This window comes from Panthera pardus, unplaced genomic scaffold (genome assembly GCF_024362965.1).
Source record: "Panthera pardus isolate Hobbes unplaced genomic scaffold, ASM2436296v1 HiC_scaffold_24, whole genome shotgun sequence".
Taxonomy (NCBI): domain Eukaryota; kingdom Metazoa; phylum Chordata; class Mammalia; order Carnivora; family Felidae; genus Panthera; species Panthera pardus.
Genome location: NW_026526810.1, coordinates 128,146,838 through 128,168,111, shown reverse-complemented (window position 1 = coordinate 128,168,111; position 21,274 = coordinate 128,146,838). Strand labels below are relative to the sequence as shown.

The 21,274-nt window shown below is 42.0% G+C and overlaps 1 protein-coding gene across 1 annotated transcript; it reads right to left on the bottom strand.

The window, feature by feature from the left end:
* Positions 1-320: 320 nt before the first annotated feature.
* On the bottom strand, positions 321-21,189 carry LOC128772839 (uncharacterized). Its single transcript, XM_053888739.1, has 4 exons — positions 21,100-21,189; positions 1,505-1,790; positions 603-833; positions 321-475 (listed from the first exon to the last, which is right to left on the bottom strand). The coding sequence occupies exons 1-4, from the start codon at positions 21,187-21,189 to the stop codon at positions 357-359; spliced, it is 726 nt and encodes a 241-aa protein (XP_053744714.1). The 3' UTR covers positions 321-356.
* Between the last annotated feature and the right edge of the window lie 85 nt (positions 21,190-21,274).

Here is a 21,274-nt window from a genome sequence, read left to right as displayed (position 1 = left end):
TCTCTCTCTTCCTCTGCTCCTTTCCCCCTGCTCATGCTGTCTAAATAAAAATAAAATCAGGGTGCATGGCTCAGTCAGTTGAGCATCCGACTCTTAATTTCACTCAGGTCATGATCTCACGGTTCACAAGATGATACTCCATGAGGAGCCAGGAGCCTGGAGCCTGCTCAGGATTCTCTCTCTCCCTCTCTCTGCCCCTCCCCCACTCTTTCTCTTTAAAAACATTTTAAAAATAAGTAAAAATTAAAATAAATAAATGAAGGGGGAGGTACCAATGGAACATTAAAAATAGTAAGAAGAATCATTTAACTTACATTACTTACTGCTACATATCTAATCTTTTAATGTTGATGCCGCTAAATACGTGCATTCACTCCCATAAAATACATTTGATGGCATGACCGCCGCCATCCCTGACCTTCTGTTGCCGTTCTTCTTATTCTATTTTTCATCATGAAATTCTCATCAGCTTTCACTGTCAAGAAAATAATCTGAGATCACATACCGTGCATGAATGCTTCAACTTTATTCAACATTTGGAAATGAGTCTACAAACTCATCTGCACGTTACGCACAGTACTAAAAAACTGCAAAATATTTACCAAAAACACACGGTTGTGAACTGAATACCCACAATGGCTGCAGCGTCAGCCCAGCTAAACGCTTTTCCTCCTTTAAGCAAGCCACCGCTTTTTCTGAAAGCTCCTCGGGTGTTAACGCAGCTCCACAGCTTCTTCCACCTACGCTCTTCTGAGGTCGCTCAGATTGCTCAGCACGTACCCGCTCGGTGCTAAGAAGGTCGCAAAAACCATCACGAGCGCAACGGCGCTGTCCTGGGAGAGAAGACGAAAAGCGCTGTTAATGCCTGCGGCTCGCCGGGCCAGTCCCTCGCGGCCGAGCAAGATCCGCGTCCACCTGCCGACGAGTGTGGCCGTTCGGTGACGCGGGCCTCACGAGGCCTGAAACAGCAGGACTTCCTTTCCTAGATGACCCAGCTTCAACCTGAGAAGCAAACACCTCTTTCTTCTTCCGTCCCCCCGCCCCCCCCACCCCCCACCCCCCCCCACCCCCCCCACCCCCCCACCCCCCCCCACCCCCCCCCACCCCCCCACCCCCCCACCACCCCCCACCCCCCCCACCCCCCCACCCCACCCCCCCACCCCCCACCCCCCCCCACCCCCCACCCCCCCCACCCCCCCACCCCCCCCACTCCCCCACCTCCCCCCCCCCCACTTCCCCACCTCCCCACCTTTCCGACCGCTGCACCCTGGATCGCAGGTGCTGCCCAGGATTCCCCGCGTTGGCGGGCAAGCAGCCGGCGAGACGACGTTCGACGGCGACGGACACCGCGCGGCGCAACGACGGCTCTGCCCGTGCCCTCTGCGCACTCCCCGACGCCTCCCCCGACCGCCAACGGCCGCCCGTCACCGACGTCCCCTGCTCATCCCCGTCCGTCGCGGCGCTCACCGCCTCGGCTGCGCGCTCCTCGCCCGCCGCCACTCACCACAGACAACTTGGGGTGCTGGCGGCGGCGGGACTCCGAGCGGGCCAGGCGGCGGCCGGGTTGGAGCCCCAATTGGGTCACGCGGCGGCGGGGAAGTAGGCGAAGAACCAGCAGGCGGGGCATGGCGTCCGGTGAAGCGAAGCGACTGGAGGCTGAGGAGACAGCAAGCGCGAGAAGACGTGAAACGCGGCCCGACGGCTGGAGCTTCCAGAGGGCTGATTTGCGCAGGCGCCCGGGGCCACAGGGGTGACCTCCCCACCGGCTCCGCCCCGCCCCTGCCCCGCCCCTTCCGCGCAGTACTCTACTAGTACTCTGTTAGGCTCCGCCCATACGCCCACTCTTTACGCTCAGCCGGATCTGCTCAACCCTCACCCCCACACACATTCGCTTCAGTCCCCGACCGTTTTCCTGGGCGTTTCACCCGGATTACCCCTCGTCCCTGTGCCCGTGGGCTCAATGTCTCTCCCCTGTTCGCCCTGCTCAGCCCCTCCAGCCCCACGTTCAGTGTTTCTCAGTGTTCTTCTGGGTAAGGCGAGACACTCAACCCCCTTCACTTACTTCTCTTTGTATTTCTGCCCTCTCAATGGGCATTACTTCTCATTGGCAGAGTTTATAACATACTCTGTTCTCTAATGTTATTTTTTCCATATATTGTCTGTAAATTAATTCTCAAGAATTATCTCCCTTGTGCTGATAATATAACAAATATTCATGGTAGGCTCAAATAGAGCCATCCCAGTAGCAAAGGTGATGTCGTCACTAAACTTGTAGCTCTTGAAGGAAAAATGGAACTTTTTTTTTTAATGTAATGCTGTAATAAACCTTTACCCATTCTAAAGTGATACAGTTTCTTCACATATTTTAAGCCTATTACACAACTAGCGTTCAAGGATTTCCTTTAATTGCCCAATTCCTGCAAATTGATTATCTTCCTATTTCTTAGATTCCTATTTCATTTTGCTGTAACACCTCCTTAGGCAGTTCTTTTAGGAGTGGTCTGTAGGTGATAAATTTCTTAAGTCCTTGGATATAAAAAAAAAAAAATCTTTGCTTTGCTCCCCACTTACATGTTAATTTGGCTGGCTATAAAACTCTAAGCTCAAAATCATTGTCCCTCAGAATTTTTAAAGCATTATTCCTTGTGTTCTAGTATAAAGCATAACTGATGAGAAGTGTGATGCCAGTACATTTCTCAACTCTTCATTTTTTTTTTTCCTTTGAAATCTTTTTAAGAGTCTTGTCTTTGGGCTTGTGAAGTTTCTCCAAGATATGACTAGATACAGGTCTCTCTTCATTCATACGGGTTAGTACTGGGTGAAGACATGGATCTTTGGCTCTGGGAGATCTACTTTTTCTTTACTTTTAATCTGAAACACCTATTAGATGTATGTTGGCTCTTCTTTATGGGTCATCTCTGTCTCAACTTTTCTCTTTTGTTCTCTTGTTTTACATTCTGGGAGAGTCCTTTGATTTTTTTCCTCTAGCCTTTCTGTTGAGATTTTCATTTTAGAGTTACATTTCTAACACTTATTAAATATTTGGGGTTTTTAGAGTCATCTATTAATATTTTATGGATGCACTGTCTCCTCAAATTTCTCTGAGAATATTAATTTCAACTTTTTTTAAAGTTCACTGCTATCCCATGAACAATGTCTGTTTCTTCTAGGGTGAATTCTTATTCATTTTGGTCCTGAGATTTTGCACAACTCTCTTCTGGCCCATGCTTGTCCTTTTGTATTGACGAATATGAGGAGCCAGATGAATTACTTGGGTTGTTTTCTATCACCAGTCCCTTTCCAAAATGAAAATGCTGATTACATGATCTATGTGTGCAAGCTGTCAACTGGTGGGAAGGAAGACTTCCTCTCTCACCCCCATGCCAAAGTAAGGTTCTGCTCTAGGCTTTCCAACTGCTCCTATCCAAGGACATAACATGATTTCCTTAGAAGAATTTCTCTATAGCCACTACCTAGGACACTGCCAAAATATGCACAAAGTTGGGGGAGAAGAAGAGGAACAGCAAACCCACACATCCTTTCCACTCACTGTTTTCCATCAGTTCCCTTGAACTTGTGCCTTTCCTCCCACTCCGGGTCTTTGTAGCTCATCATTTAAGTAGCTGAGATGCTATGGAAAGCATCTCTGTTGTTCCCTGCAGCCTCTTGTGTGCTAAGAGCTATGGCTCCTTCTTCTCTGCTTTACCAATCCATAAGATCACATTTACCTTCAATCTTAGGGAAATTCACCAAAACTACATTGCTGATACAGCCCTGCTCCTCCACCTCTTATTTCACTCATGGGTTCATTTCCTCTTGTACTTCTTTACTGTCATTGTAATGGGATTTCAAGAAGAAGGATTGATAAATACAGAAGCTCTTCATCTGCCTCAAAGTGGATGCCCCACTTGAGCCATTGGGATTTACTAAATGTCATAGGAAGCTACTAGGGTTTCTAAGCAGGGACAATGTGAACTGATTTCCATTTTTTAATGATCACTCTGGCTGCTCTGTGGAGAAATATGGAGTGAGAGGTCATTGCAGTCATTGATGCCCGCTAACCACATGTGTTATCCAATATGACATCTATCAGGCTTATGTGGCTTCTGAGCCCTTGGAATGTGGCAAACACTGCTGAAGAACTGAATTTTTGGTATTATTTAATTTAATTTTAATTTGAAAACTTGATGACTGATTCAGTTATTGAAGAACTTCTATATTGGGAAAAACTTGGATATCTCAATCTACTTTTTCAGCTATACTTTTTATGAAGTCTAAATATAGATGAAGTGTTTTGGATGAAAACTTAGCATCCAAATTGAATTGTGACTGTAACTGCTAAATACAAGAATTTAGTGCCTTAGTCTGTTCAGGCTGCTATAGCAAAGTACCACAGACTGGGGGGCTTAAGTAATAAACATTTCTTCCTCATAGTTCTGGAGGCTGGGAAGTCCAGTATCAAGGTATAGGCAGATTTGGTGTCTGGTGAAAATTCACTTCCTGGTTCAAAGACGGCTGTCTTAACGTGTCCACACATGGTAGAAGGGGCATGGGAGCTCTCTGAGACCTCTTTTAGAAGGACACTAATCCCAAGGAGCTGGGGTGGCTCAGTCGGTTAAGCATCCAACTCTTGGTTTCAGCTCAGGTCACAATCTTACAGTGGTGAGATGGAGCTCTAAATCAGGCTAAGCACTGGATGTGGACCCTGCTGAAGATTCTCCCTCTTCCTTTACCCCTCCCCCGCCCATATGCCTGTGTGTGCCCTCACATGTGCTCTCTCTCTGTCTCTCTCTCTCAAAAATAATAAATAAAAATAAAATAGGGGCACTAGTTCCATTGGTGAGGGCTCCACCCTTATAAGCTAATCACCTCCCAGAGGCCCCACCCCAAATACCACCTCCTTAAGAGTCAGAATTTCAACATATGAATTTGGGGGAGAGGAATACAAGCACTGAGTCCGTTGCATTTAGTAAGAAAAAAGAATGCAGAATATCTCGGGGCACTTTCGGTGGCTCAGTTGGCTAAGCATCCAACTCTTGATTTAGGCTCAGGTCATGATCTTATAGTTTTGTGAGTCTGAGCCCCATGTATGTAGGCTGACCATTCAGAGCCTGCTTGGGATCCGCCCCACCCCCACCCCTCCCCTGTTCAAGCTTTCTCTGTCTCTCTCAAAATAAATAAATAAACTTTAAAAAAACAAGAATGCATAATATCTCAGTAATAAAGTTTTTATATTGATTACATATTTTATATGATTTAATTTTAGGTATATTTGGTTTAGAAATACACTATAAATATTAATTACACCCATTTCTTTTTATTTCTTTTAACATGGCTATTAGAAAGCTTAAAATTACACATATAGTTCACACATGTCTTGGACAGCTCTGCTCTAGAATTTTATCCTGATCAATTCAGGTCCTGAATGAAAGTGCCTGGCCACTTCCCTAACCTCATCTCCCTATCTCCACTCTCCCCTTTGCTGATAGTGCCCAAGTCACCCTAGCCTCTTGGATCCACCTAGCTTTTTCTGTCTCGCTTGCTTGTCCCTGCCCAGAAAATCTCCCCCACACATTCTCACAGCTCACTCCCTTACATCATTCAGTCCTTGGACTGCCCTGCAAAAAACAGCTCTGACCCTGCTGCCAACTGCTCTCTTTCCCCTTCTCTGCTTGATTTTCTTCATGGCCCATAAGGATCATCTGAACGTATACATTTTGTTTGTTAATTGTGTGTCTCTTTTGCTAGGAGGTGAGTATCACAAGGGCAGGCATCTTGTCTGACTTGCTTACCAGAACACACTCCAAAGAGCACCTCACACATAGTAGGTAATCAGTAAATCTTTGTTGAATGAATGAATGAATGCTCATACCTCTGTGCTCTCTTTTCCTTTCCCTACTAAAGACACTGTCCAGAGAGAGTGGAGGATTAAATGCTGAGGGGAATTATACCCCCTCCCAAACAGCAGAGGCTGACAAAATAGGCAAGGAAGGGACTGCATTGTGAAAAGAGAGAATGAACATATGTGGGAAATTTAGATAGTGGTCATCTCTTTGTAGCCATGAGACTAACCATGGGAGAGCACGACTAGACAAAATATATTGATGTATGACTGTTCCCAGATGTTTCTCTCCTTCTACGGACCAAAGAGGACTCCAGTTTTGCCCACTCAATTTCATCCTCTACTTTACCCTCCAAGAAAGGTGTCAGAAATACCTTTTGAAGATACCTTTTGAAGATACTTTTAGGAACAATCTTCCGAAGAGTCGAAAAGAAAGAAGTGTGAAGAGTCCTAACTTTGTGAGTAAAGTAGAAAGAAAAATGAAGGAAAATTGTGAGAAGGATTGCTGTAGTCTGTGTGTCCCCCCCTTAGGATAGCTGAAAAAAATTGAAATGGAAACTTGTAATTTTGAAATTGTTTTCTGGGTCACAAATTCTAGGTCTCAACTGACATATCTGAACCTGGACCACATGGTTGATAACTATAAAAGTTACATACATTTAGATCATTTATATTAAACATAAATAAATGTAATTGATAAAAAGCAAAGTTGTCAGATTGGATTTTTTTTAAAAAGATCCAACTATATACTGTCTAAAAGAAAACCATTTTATTTTTTAATTTTATTTATTTTGAAGGAGAAAGCGAGCACAAGGGGGGAGAGGCAGAGAGAGAGAGAGAGAGAGAGAGAGAGAGATTATCCCAAGCAGGCTCCACGTTGTCAGTGAGGAGCCCGAACGTGGGGCCTCAATCTCACAAACGTGAGATCATGACCTGAGCTGCAATCAAGAGCCACACTCTTAACCAACTGAGCCACCCAGGCACATCAGAAACCCATTTTAAAGATGAAGATATAGAGAGACTAAAAGTACAATGGTAGAAAGAGATATTGTATGCATATAGTGCTTACAGAAAACTGGAGTGGCTATACTGTCAAAGTAAATATCAGAGCAGGGAATATTAGCACAGACGAAGGGAGAACAATTCATGAGCCCCACATTGGATGCAGAAATTACTTAAAAATAAAATCTTTAAAAAGGAACAATGAGCTATCTCCTTACACCTGTTAAAAATGGCTATCATTAAGCACCTATGCAGCTCAGTCAGTTAAACGTCTGACTCTTGATTTTGGCTTAGGTCATGATATCCAGGTCATAGGATCAATCTCTGAGCTGGGTGTGGAACCTGCTTGGGATTTTCTCTCTCCCTTTCCCTCTGCCACCGCAGCTCACATGTGTATGCTCTCTCTCCCTCTTTCTCTCAAAAATAGTAATAATTTTAAAAATTGGCTACCATCAAAAAGACAAAAGAAAATAAGCATTGGTGATAATGTGAAGAAAAGAGAGCCCTTGTGCACTGGTGGTGGGAATGTGAACTGTTGCAAGCAACCATGGAAAACCAGTATGGAGGTTCCTGAAAAAAATTAAAACTACAACTACCCACATGATCCAGCAATTCTGGGTATTTACCCACAGGAAATGAGAACAGCAATTTGTAAAGGTATTTACCTGCACTTCCATTTATTGAAGCATTATTTATAGCAGGCAAAATATGGAAACAACCTAAGTGTCTATCAAAGAATGAATGGATAAAGAAGATGTGATACACACACACACACACACACACACACACACACACGTACACACGTACACATGTACACAACGGAACATTATTCAGCCAATAGAAAGGAGGAAATCCTGCCATTCAGAACAACATGGATGGAGCTGGAGGACATTATGCTTAGTGAGATAAACCAGACAAAGGAAGACAGATACTGTATGATATCACTTACACCTGGAACCTAAAAAAGCTGAACTGGTAGAAACGTAGAATAAAATGGGGGGTTACCAGGGGATGAGAGGTGGGGGGGGGGGGAATTATCCACCACAGTCAAGTGGGATTCATCCCTGGGCTGCATGGCTGGTTCAATATCTGCAAATCAATGTGATACATCCCATTAATAAAAGAAAGGATAAGAACTACATGATCCTCACAATAGATGCAGAAAAAGACATTTGACAAATACAACATACTCTCTGGATAAAAACCCTCCAGAAAGTAGGATAGAAGGGATCATACCTCAAGATTATAAAGGCCATATTCGAAAGACCCACATCTAATATCATCCTCAATGGAAAAAAACTGAAATCTTTCTCCCTAAGGTCAGGAACACAAGGACGTCCACTCTCACCACTGTTATTCAACATCTGTTGGAAGTCCTAGCCTCAACAATCAGACATACACAAAGGAATAAGAGGCATCCAAATCAGTAAGGGTGAAGTCAAACTTTCACTCTTTTGCAGACATGATACTCTGTGGAAACCCGAAAGGACTCCACCAAAAACTGAGCTAGAACTGATCCATGAATTCAGCCACGTCGCAAGACATAAAATCAATGCATATAAATCAGCTGCATTTCTACACACCAATAATGAAGGAACAGAAAGAGAAATCAAGGAATCAATCCTATTTACAACTGCACGAAAACCATAAGATACCTAGGAATAAACCTAATAAAAGAGGTGAAAAATCTATATACTGAAAACTATGGAAAGTTTATGAAAGAAATTGAAGAAGACACAAAGAAATGGAAAAACATTCCATGCTCATGGATTGGAAGAACAAATATTGTTAAAATGCCAATACTATCCAAAGCAAACTACACATTCAATATAATCCCAATCAAAATTGCACCAGTATTCTTCCCAGAGCTAGAACAACTCTAAAATTTGTATGGAACCAGAAAAGACCCCAAATAGCCAAAGCAATCCTGAAAAAGAAAACCAAAGCTGGAGGCATCACAATCCAGACTTTAGCCTGTATTACAAAGCTGTAGTCATCAAGACAGTATGTTATTGACATAAAAATAGACACATAGATCAATGGAACAGAATAGAGAACCCAGAAGTGGACCCGCAAATGAATTGTCAACTAGTCTTCGACAAAGCAAAAAGAATATTGATAGTCTCTTTAGCATATGGTGATGGAGAACTGGACAGTAACATCCAGAAGAATAAACCTGGACACTTTCTTACCCCATACACAAAAATAAACTCAAAATGGATGAAAGACCTTAATGTAAGACAAGAAGCCATCAAAATCCTACAGGAGAAAACAGGCAACAACCTTTCTGACCTTGGCTGCAGCAACTTCTTACTTGACGTGTCTCCAGTGGCAAAGGAACAAAAGCAAAAAATGAACTATTGGGGACCTCATCAAGATAAAAAGCTTCTGCACAGCAAAAGAAACAATCAGCAAAACTAAAAGGCAACTGACAGAATGGGAGAAGAAAATTTGTAAATGATATTTCAGATAAAGGGTTAGTATCCAAATCTATAAAGAACTTATAAATTCAACACCCCAAAAAACAAATAATTCAGTGAAGAAATGGGCAGAAGACACGAACATATACTTTTCCAAAGAAGACTTACAGATGGCTAACAGACACATGAAAAAATGCTCGACATCACTCCTCATCAGGGAAATACAAATCAAAACCACAATGAGATATCACCTCACATCTGTCAGAATGGCTAAAATTAACAAGTCAGGCAACAACAGATGTTGGCGAGGAAAGAGGAACCCTCTGGCACTGTTGGTGGGAATGCAAACTAGTGCAGCCAGTCTGGAGAAAAGTATCGAAGTTCCTCAAAAATTAAAAATAGAACTATCCTACGACTTAGCAATTGCACTACTAGGCAATTGCTAGTAGTATCCAAAGGATACAGGAATGCTGATTCGAAGGGGCACATGCACCCCAATATTTACAGCAGCACCATCAACAATAGTCAAGTATGGAAAGAGCCTAAATGTCCATCAACTGATGAATGGATAAAGAAGATGTGATATGTAAACATACAATGGAATATTTCTTGGAGATGAAAAAGAATGAAATATTGCCATTTGCAACAAAGTGGATGGAACGAGAGTGTATTATGCTAAGCAAAATAAGTCAGAGAAAGACAGATATCATATGATTTCACTCATATGTGGAATTTAAAAAACAAAACAGATGAACATAAGGGAAGGGAAGCAAAAGTAATATAAAAACAGAGAGGGAGACAAACCATAAGAGACCCTTTTTTTTTAATGTTTATTTTTTTTTTTTTTTGAGAGACAAAGAGACAGAGCATGAGTGGGGGAGGGGCAGAGAGAGAAGGAGACAAAGAATCCGAAGCAGGCTCCAGGCTCTGAGTTGTCAGCACAGAGCCTGATGCGGGGCTCAAACTCACAAGCCATGAGATCAAGATCTGAGCTGAAGTTGGGCGCTTAACCAACTGAGCCACTCAGGTGCCCCAAGAGACTCTTAAATACAGAGAACAAACAGGGTTTCTGGCAGGGTATTGGGTGGGGGATGGGCTAAATGGGTGAGGGCATTAAGGACACTTGTTGGGATGAGCACTGGGTGCTATATGTAAGTGATGAGTCACTAAATTTTATTCCTGAAATCATTATTACACTTTACGTTACTAACTTGGATTTAAATCAAAAAACTAAACTAAACTAAAATAAAATAAAGAAATGTTTAAATATTTATTCACTTAAAAAATAACAGTAATAAAAAAAATAAATAACAGTAACAGTTGCCTGACTGGCTTAGTTGGAAGAGCTTGCAACTCTTGATCTCGGGCTCCTGAGTTCAAGCCCCATGTTGGGTGTTGCAATTACTTAAATAAATAAAACTTAAAAACAACAACAACAACAACAACAACAGTAGGGGCACCCGGGTGGCTCAGTCGGTTAAGCGGCCGACTTTGGCTCAGGTCATGATCTCACAGCTTGTGGGTTTGAGCCCCATGTTGGGCTCTGTGCTGACAGGTCAGAGCCTGGAGCCTGCTTTGGATTCTGCGCCTGCCTCTCCCTCTGCCACTCCCCTGCTCACTCACAATCTCTCTCTCTCTCTCTCTCTCTCTCAAAAATGAATAAACATTAAAAAAATTTAAAAACAGGGGCGCCTGGGTGGCTCAGTTGGTTAAGCATCCAACTTTGGCTCAGGTCATGATCTCGCGGTTTGTGGGTTCGAGCCCCACTTCGGGCTCTGTGCTGACAGCTTGCTCAGAGCCTGGAGCCTGTTCTGTATTCTGTCTCCCTTTCTCTCTGCCCTTGCCCCGCTCGCACTCTGTCTCTGTCTCTCTTAAAAATAAATAAACATTAAAAAAAATAATAATAAACAACAAAAAAAAACCCAGTAACAGCGGCGCCTGCCTGGCTGGCTTATTCAATACAGCATGAGACTCTTGATCTAGGGCTTGTAAATTCTAACTGCACACTGGTGTAGAGATCACTTAAAAATGAAATATTAAAAAAAAAAAAAAGCAACAAACCCAGCACATACTAACATAAATAACATTATGAAATACAATTTTTTTAATAATGATAAAGGAAATGTTCTACTTTAAAAATTTTTTTTTAATGTTTATTTTTGAGAGGGCGAGAGAGAGAGAGAGAGAGAGCATCAGCAGGGTAGAGGCAGAAAGAAAGGGGGACACAGAATGTGCAGCATGCTCCAGGCTCTGAGCTGTCAGCACAGAGCCCAACGCTGGGCTCAAACCCACAAACCGCAAGATCATGACTTGAGCCGAAATCAGACACTTAACCGACCGAGTCACCCAGGCACCCTGGAAATTATCAATTTTTAATGTTTGCGGGCCCTTCTCCTGGGCCCCCAGGGAAACTATAGTTTAACTTTTACTACGGTCAGAATGACTTCAAAGCTTGAGCTCTGTTTCTGCCCCAAGCACACATTGTACATCTGCTTCGTTAGCAAATAACCTAAAAGAAACATTTCAAACTAAAGATAAGAGTAAAAAATCCCCCTAAGTTCCGTTCCCATATACCTCCGAAGCCTGTAACGTTGCACAAACTAAAAGCATAAGATAAATCCTGTAATTTTCTGGAATGTCCTTCATCGTGATGATTTGTAACTCTTGATGTAACAAAAAACATATACAACCCTGTATTAAACATGACTTCTCTGGAACACTCTCTTCCTTGTGAAGATTGTATATCCTGGGCAGCTGTCCTTACTCCACTCTAAGAAAACTCTCCTCCTCTTGGCACCTGGGTGGCTCAGTCGCTTAAGCGTCGACTTCAGCTCAGATCATGATCTCACGGGTTTGTGGGCTTGAGCCCCGCATTGGGCTCTGTGCTGACAGCTCAGAGCCTGCAACCTGTTTCAGATTCTGTCTTTGGCTCTCTGACCCTCCCCTGCTTGTGCTCTGTCTCTCTGTCTCTAAAATAAATAAACATTTAAAAAAAGGAAAACTCTCTTCTTTTTTTTTAAAGAAATTCTAAAAGGTTTGTTCATCTTGCATCAACGACAGTGACAGAAGAGTGGCATTCTTCTACTTTTTAAAATTTCTTTAAAGCATGACCCAATAGAAGATTTGGCCACATGAATTTTCACATCTGCTTTTGCATTCAGTCTATGTTGATATCCCATGTCACGCAGCCTCTGGAAAATTCCATCATCCCCTCTGCAGAGAATGAGTGAAAAGGTCAAATATCTTAGCTTTATTACAAAAATAATTTTTGTTTAATTGGTTTTCATGAAAATTAATTTTGACATCGCAAGACCCCTAAAATGATCCAGGGGACTTCTAAATCCCCATAGTTTGAACACCTGGTTACATAATGAATCCCGTGAGAGCTGATGTAATACAGCCTTGCCCCATTTCCTGGTCCCAGTTGATTAGTTTAAAGTTGGGTTCCTGACAAATACCAGGCCAAAGAGCCCTTCTGTAGGGATGTTATGCTTGGGACCAGCATCCTGGAACTCAGACTGCTTTATGCGATGAACAGTCTAAGGAGCCATATTTTGTTTTGTTTTTTTCTACCTACAGAAAAAGCCCTTCCATGGTGAGTTAATAATGAAAGCAGGCCACTGAAAAAGCAGAGAAAAGGGACAGAAGGAACATCCAGACCATATTCAAATTCCTGTTTCTTATTGTTCTTAAAGCTTGGGTGAATGTCTTGTCCTTGAGTTTGGGGCCACTTTATTATTTTTTTTAATGATAAATCCTGTTTTTTTTTTAAAGTTATCTCTTCACCCCATGTGGGACTTGAACTCACAACCCCAAGATCAAGAGTCACATGGTCTACCAACTGAGTCAGCCAAGGCTGAATGCTGCTTTTTGGTTCAGATTAGTGGTAGCTGGATTTCTATCACTTGCAACCAAAAGAGTCTTAATGAAGGCACTATTACTCAAGTTTTGTCTTCTTGAGGTTCCCCCCCGGCTTTTTTTTTTTTTTATTAAAACAGAGTAACAAAAAATGCTGAAGTAAGTTAAAAACGATCTCAATGATTTTTTTTATTAAAACAGAGTAACAAAAAATGCTGAAGTAAGTTAAAAACGATCTCAATGAACGACAACCCTGCCTGAACTAATCCCAATCTTAAAAGTTTAGGCTACAGACAGTGCTGTTGATGTGAGAATCAAGCATTTTAGGTCTTCCTCTGTGACAAAAACTTTAAATTACTTCTGACCTTGTCAGTAAATCTGACTCCAAATTCAGCCACGACACAATTAAGCTCCCCGCCGCCTACCCCTACCCCAGGAGGTGGTACTTTAAGCTTCTCAAATTACAGGTACAAACAACCTTCCTCCGTTTAAATTCTCCAAGTCACAAAAGACTAGCTCTGTTAACTCAAACCTCTACAATTTTCAGGAAAGGCCTTAGCGGGCCCTGGATTCAATATATTCTCGGTGACCTACAATATGGGACATTCCTGCTGCAGTTGTATAAAAGGGCATAATTAGAGCCATAGCCTAGCGATCAGGTTTTTTGATTTGCGAGCTCTATATACAATGAACAAGTAATGCACACTCGCCCACTGGCTTCTTTTTAATGTGATTTTTATAAATGTTCATGCCCTAAACAAACTGGTGTTAGGGTTCTAGAAAATTATATAATGAATGAAGGCTGCACCACCTCCGGCCCAAACACCTTGACTTCTTCTCCTTTCTAGAAAAACACATTTAATGGCTATTCAAGGACCAAAGGTCTTTGCAGAATGCAGGGCGTCTCTCTGGATCTATTTGTGACTGTCTTTACAATTGCATGACCTCAAAGACAGAGAAACTCAAATAAGCAAGAAGCAAAAGCAGAAGAGTTACAGAGGTGGGAAAAACATTCCCGAGTGATGCAATTGGTAACATTAGTAACATACTTTCGAATTGCCAGCACGACTGTAACGAGAGATCCAGTAAGCGCCTTGGTCCATTATTATAAAGAGCCCTGAGAAAGAACTGCTGGATTCTTTTTTCAAAAAAATTACATGTGATGAAAACTATTTTAGTTTTCTTCTCCCACCTTTTAGTTCTTAAATTTGACATTCCTCTTCCTCTCCTGAACCACATCCAGAAATTCTTCAATGGATTTCTGTTATGCTAGAATGGAAAGGCATTGGTAATTGAGGCCAAAATATCAAAGGTCAGACCTCCATACTATCATTTACTAGCCGCAAAGCCCTAAAGTTGGTATAATAATATCTCCCTTAAAATGCTGATGTGGAGATTAAATGAGGTCATGTATGTATTAGTTAAGACCACTTTGAATGAGGGGCACCTGGATAGCATCTGACCCTTGATTTCAGCCCAGGTCCTCGTTCATGGGATTGAGCCCCGTGTCAGGTTCTGTGCTGACCGTGTGGAGCCTGCTCTGGCATTCTCTCTCCCTCTCTCTCTGCCCCTCCCCACTCACACTCTCTGCTTCTCTCTCAAAATAAATAAAAATGTTAAAAAAGACTACTTTGAATGAATGTTACAGAAAACCTAATAATAAAATGGATTGGCTCACATAAGTGGAAAGGCCAGAAGGAGGACTAGTTTCGAATAAGGCCTGATTAAGTGTGTCTAATGATGTCACCAGGGTGTCAGTTTTTCTTAAGGAACAAGTTAATATTACCTTAAGGCAGATTTCCCTCAGTTAGCAACATGGTTGTGAACAAATACTGGGACTACATCCTCTTTCAGTCATATTCAATGGGAAGAGGGAAAGACCCTTCCAGCATCTTCTGTGGAAGAAGAGATTTTTCTCTTCCAGAAGTCCTAGTGAACATTTCACCACATCCTGGTTCTTGACGGGGTTCCATATCCTCCCTGAACTAATCTTTAAAGTCAGGGGAATAGCATTTGCTAAAAAATTTAAATCAGGCAACCAGGTACAAAACATGGGGTCAATCCAACTCAAACCACTTAATTGGGAAAAATGAGGAATTATGAAGAAGGAGAGTGGGAAATGGATGCAGGGCCGTGACGATGTGGGAGGATGATCCTGGAAGTAGGATGCTGGAGAAACTGAGGCAAATTACATCTCTAGGTTTCATGGGGGAAACATATCCTTCCAAAGGATTAAGAACTGGCTGGCATGCTTGCCAATTAGACCTCCAGAATGTTCCATAGCATCTTAAATACTTGAGATTGTATCACCATTACTCATCCTTGCCTTTCCCTAGAGTTTAGGGTTTCTATATCTATAAACCAAATGATTTAGCTTTGCCCCCCCTTTTTTTAACACAATGTTAAGTCCCATTTAAAAAAATGTTTTAGATTTATTTATTTATTCATCTCGAACTATACCCAACATGGGGCTCAAACTCATGACCCTGAAATCAAGAGTTGCCTGCTCTTCCATTTCAGCCAGCCAGGTACCCCAAGATTTGCCTGTTTTTTAATTTTATAAAATTTAAGATGCCATTATTTAATGTCTCACTAAGAAAAATATATATATTGAACTAAATCATGAGCCAGTGCTAAGAAGTTATAGATTGTAAGATGGGGTGCCTGGCTGGCTTGGTCAGTAGAGCATACAACTCTTGATCTCAGGGTTGGGAGTTCAGGCCCTGTTGGGTGTAGAAAGTACTTAAAAACAAAATCTTTAAAAAAAAATGTAGGGGCACCTGGGTGGCTCAGCCGGTTAAGTGTCCAACTTCAGGTCAGGTCATGATTTCATGGTTTGTGTGTTCAAGCCCCACATCGGGCTCTGTCCTGACAGCTTGGAGCCTGCTTCAGATTCTGTGTCTCCCTCTCTCTGCTCCTCCCCTGCTCACACTCTGTCTCTCTCTCAAAAATAAATAAACATTAAAAAAAATGTAAGACGGGATGCCTGGGTGGCTCAGTCGGTAAAGCATCCGACTTCAGCTCAGGTTATGATCTCATGGTTTGTGGGTTCAGACCCCATGTCAGGCTCTGCACTGTCAGTGTAGAGCCTCCTCGGGATTCTCTTTCTCTCTCTCTCTCCCTCTCTCCATTTCCGTCTCCCACCTCTTTCAAAATTAATAAATAACCTTTCTTAAAAAATTGTAAGACAACAAATTTCAGTATTGTTAAAAAATGTAAAAAAAAAGGGGGGGGCATCTTAGAAAGGATGAAATGCAATAATACAATATATGATATTATCTTGTATGGTTACTTCTGTCTCACTTCTTTTCCCCTAATCTTTAACTCTCTGATTCTCTATTTCTGGTGATAAGAATTTTTTTTTTCTTCCTGGGATCGGGAAGACATCTTTCACATCTTTCAAAGTACCAGTCATTCTCCTGGGCACTTTGACACTTGTGTTTTCATTTCACTTAATACTTTAGACTCTAAGAGATCCAGAAAAACATTTGGAAACAGAATCATTATGAGCAAAGCATAAGAAGAAATAGAATTTTCCCTTTTTTCATTTCAAAAACCTGGCTTCCATACTGTATTCCAGAATGGAGCCTAGGAAGGGTCTTCAATGAATGGTTATGTATGGTAGAAAAAGGAAGGAACAGACTGGAGTAGCAGAAAGTAGAAGACAAAGTTAAAGCAAGATATGACTCAGGTTTTCAGCATAGGTGTCCAGGTGGATGGGGTACCCTTTGCTGATGGAGGGAACAGGAAGAGGAACAGAACATAAGTTTAGGACTCTTGATTCCAAGTGACAGAAACCCACTGTTCTTACTCACACCCAACAAGTTTAAGATGTTTAAAAAGGAAAGTAAGGGGCACCTGGTTGGCTCAGTTGTTAGAGCATGGGACCCTTGATCTCAGGGTTGTGAGTTGGAGCCCCAGTTGGGTGTAGAAATTACTTAAAAACAAAATTCCAAGAGTTCAAATGATGTCATGACTCCCCTTTCTGTTAAGTTCTCTGTTTCTTTCTGCATGTGATCTTCCTTCTCTCCTATTCCTCATGGCTTTCTCCTCGCAGGTAAAAAAGATCGACATTGTCCTTTAAGGTCATAATCCCAGAGAAACAGATTAAGAGGAAACATATCCTAGGATAGCCTGGCAGAAATTTCCAGAAAGGATTTTGATTGTCCTGGCTTGTAGTCACATACCCATTCAGATCTGTGTAAGTCTAGGACTTGTGCTGTTCACCACTACTGAATTATCTCAGCACTAGCCTTCCCCCCTCCAGTCTGTCTTCCTGTTTAGACTCTAAGCTTCTCAAGGGCAAAGAATGATTTGTTTTTTTAGCCTGAGCATTGGCACTGTGCTTGGCACATGGTATTGAATGCTTTAAAAAAAAAAAACCTGTTGGACTAAATTGAACTAGACGCATCTAGACACAACTAGACACATACAAGGTAGATGAATTATAGGGTGGAAAAAATGGTGGAACACCAATGCTTAGTTTCTGTGAAAGCAAATCATACCCAACTCTAGTCTACTAGAGTTCTCTGAATATGCAGATGGACCAAAGGACAAGGTAGAACCAGCAGACCTTATCTGGTATTTCCAAAAGCCTTTGATAGATTTCCATATCAAAGGCTTTTAGGAAAACTACATTACCCTGGAATTTTAGAGTTCTATTGTTGTTCATTTTATTTTCATTTGTTTTCAAAATTGTGTCTAGGAAACAGAACCAAAGTCAAAAAAGGACGGTTGGGAATAAGTGAGAAAGTGTAAATGATAGGGACTTAATTTTTAAAAAAATAATGTTTAATGTTTATTTATTTTTGAGAGAGAGACAGAGACAGAGAGAGAGCTGGGGAGGGGCAGAGAGAGAGGGAGACACAGAATCCGAGGCAGGCTCCAGGCTCTGAGCTGTCAGCACAGAGCCCCACACAGGGATCGAACTCATGAACAGCACGATCATGACCTGAGCTGAAGTCGGAGGCTTAACTGACTGAACCACGGGGCCTGTGATGGGGACTTATCTTATTTAATATTTTAATAAATTATCAAGAAGTGGTATGGACAATGCAATTTTTAGTATTTTTATTAATATTTTAATATTAATGCAATATTTAGCTGATTAAGACAAAAATAAACTAATGGAAAATACCTTGCAGCACAGCCACTGGCCTTAGCAGTCTTAAGTCAGAGGAACTCAGCCAGGTGGGGTGTTTTGGAGGTCTGAAGGTCTGCAGGCCACCCATTCCTTTTTTTCTTCAGTGATGAGCACTCTAGCCATCCCAACTCTTTCACCTCCAAGGTTAAAGAAAAGGATAATGTGGAGCACGCATGGACTTTGACCATGCTTTGCCTCACTGAGGGGGCCAAAGATAAGTGTAATGTGGTAGAAATCGTGGCCTGGTGGGAGTGGGGGAGAGGGGAAAGTGGGTGATGGGCATTGAGGAGGGCACCTGTTGGGATGAGCACTGGGTGTTGTATGGAAACCAATTTGACAATAAATTATATGTAATTAAAAAATAAATAAATAAAATAAAACACATTACTGTATTTACTTCACCACAAAAAAGAAATAAATATTTGAATCCAAAAAAAAAAAAAAAAAAATGGTGGCCTGGAACCATGACCGCCAGGAGACTGCAGTCCTTGTGACCAACCTCAAATGTCCTGCCAACTCAGTTGGCTGACATCCGGCTCCAATTACCTGTAACCTTCTGCCTGAAGTCAGGTTCTGGTCCTGTCCGGATCACCTGGTGGTACCAGATTATTTTTGTGAGCCATGACATTTCTGAGAAAGAGAGAGAAGAGAGGAGTGAGGAGGTGGAAGCTGAGTTGTGCCCAATTTTACCTGCCAAGAAGCAGGGGGTGGGCCCTAAGCCCTTTTTGGTCAGCTAGCTGCCCACCACATATGCTATGGACCAGATTCCTGTACAGGTGTCAAGAATTTTAAATGGGTCTTCACTGTTGAAGAGGAGGGTTGCAGGTAGGGGAGGTCTTAGGAGAGAAAGGGTCTCATTTTCCAAAGGACCCTAGTGTTCTTCTAATCCTATACCATGCCTGTGGCTTCCCTTTTCTCCAGGAGTGGAGAACTTCTATCCAGTGAACTTCTTAATTCTTTTTAATGTTTATTTTTGAGAGAGGGAGAGAGAGAGAGAAAACAAGTGGGGGAGGCACAGAGAGAGAGGGAGACACAGGATCCAAAGCTGACTTCAGGCTCCAAGCTGTCAGCACAGAGCCCAATGAGGGGCTTGAACCTACGAACTGTGAGATCATGACCTGAGCCAAAGTTGGACACTCAACTGATGAACCATCGAGGTGCCCCTATCCAGTGAACTTCTACCCTGACCCTCTCTTCCCATTTGCTATGAGGTTGGAGGTCAGCATCTGAAGCTCATTTTTAACACTTCTCACATTTTTGGATAAAGGTTGGAATAAAGTGGTATGGGGGTATTTTGTTTTGTGGGACTTTTTTATTTTTGCCAAAAAAAAAAAAAAAGAAAGAAAAAGGAAGGAAAAATAATGGTAGGTGGCTTGAATTTAGATAAGGTTCAATTATGCCTTTAGGGTTAAGTATTATAACAGTGTAGGTAATAGGAAGTGGCCGCCAGAGTCTTTGCTTCAACTGGATGGGCCTATTTCCTCTGTATTTTCTCACTTTTCTATGTACTTCTTGTCCATTGCCCACACTTGTATGCTCAGTTGAAGAGAACTTTACCAGCTAAAGGAGAATCTATTTCAGACAAGGGAATACTACAATCTCCAAACCTTCAAGGATTGGGGTAGGAGAGATGTATGGAGTGAGTGGGGGGAAAATGAAGTAATACAGACTGGAAAGAAATATCTTTTCAAGGAAGTAAAGAGGGGATCAATGAGCACAAGAAAGATATAACAAATCTGAAGAAAGTTCAGAGAGAAGCAACTATAATATTCACAGAGATAAAGTCCTTCCATTGAAGGATGTCAAAAAAACTTAAATCCTACAATCACATATGAAATGTTTGGATAAAATAATAAAGGACCAAGAGATGATTTAAAACACCACAAAATTCAAAACTGCTCTTACTTTTCGAAGCTTAGAGGTGGTTTGAGAACAAAAAGACTGGATGTGACTTAGAGAACTTGTTTTTCAAAGCGTGGGTAGAGACTGAAAATGCAAATACTTTGGGGAGCCTGGGTGGCTCAGTCAGTTTAGCATCCTACTTGGGCTCAAGTCACAATCACGGTTGGTGGGTTTGAACCCCACATTGAGCTCTATGGTATGGACATGGAGGCCACTTCAGATCCTCTGCTCCCCCTCCTGCTGATACTCCCACCCCACCAAAGTAAATCAATAAACTATAAAAAATTATAATAAACTTTAGGGGCACCTGGGTGGCTCAGTCCATTAAGCGACCAACTTGGGCTCAGGTCATGAACTCAGGTGAGTTCTTGAGTTTGAGGCCCACAGGTGGCTCTGTGCTGACAGCTCAGAGCCTGGAGCCTGCCTCAGATTCTATGTCTCCCTCTCTCCCTGCCCTTCTGATCACACTCTGTCTCTCTGTCTCTCTCAAAAATAAATAAATATTTTTAAAAAAATTTTTTAAAGAAAAATGCAAATACTTTAAGAGGGTTTTAAATAAATTCCCAGAGGACAAATACATCAGGTATTGCTAAGCTCTACTTGGGAACTGTGAGGAGTGATATACCTGGCGACCAGGGTCAAAGTGTCTGGACTTCTAGTCTGGGCTTGCCCACGTCTACTTATTAATGCTGTCTACTTACTAATGTTGCATGTGTGCCTGGGGGCAAACGACTGAGTATTGCTGAGCCTATTTCTTAGCTATAAAACGGCTATAACCTAATACCTGTCCCGACTACTTCAAAGGGTGGTTCGGTGTTCAAACGAAGCCACGTATTTAACGGTGTTTTAAGTACTATAAGATGGTGCAGAAACATAAGGTGTGGTTTTTTGGGGTTTTGTTTTTGTTTTTTCTTTGTTTGTTTTTTTGTTACTGCATCGCTGGAATTATTGCAAACTCCCAGACAAGGGGCATCTAGGAAAGGGCGATTTGGCTCATCCACGTAGCGATCTTGCGCTTTCATCAATTCCCGTCCCTCATTCACGGAGGTATTTTGTTGAGGAAAACTTTTTTTTTTAACCCGATAGAGCAAGTATCAAAGTGCTGTC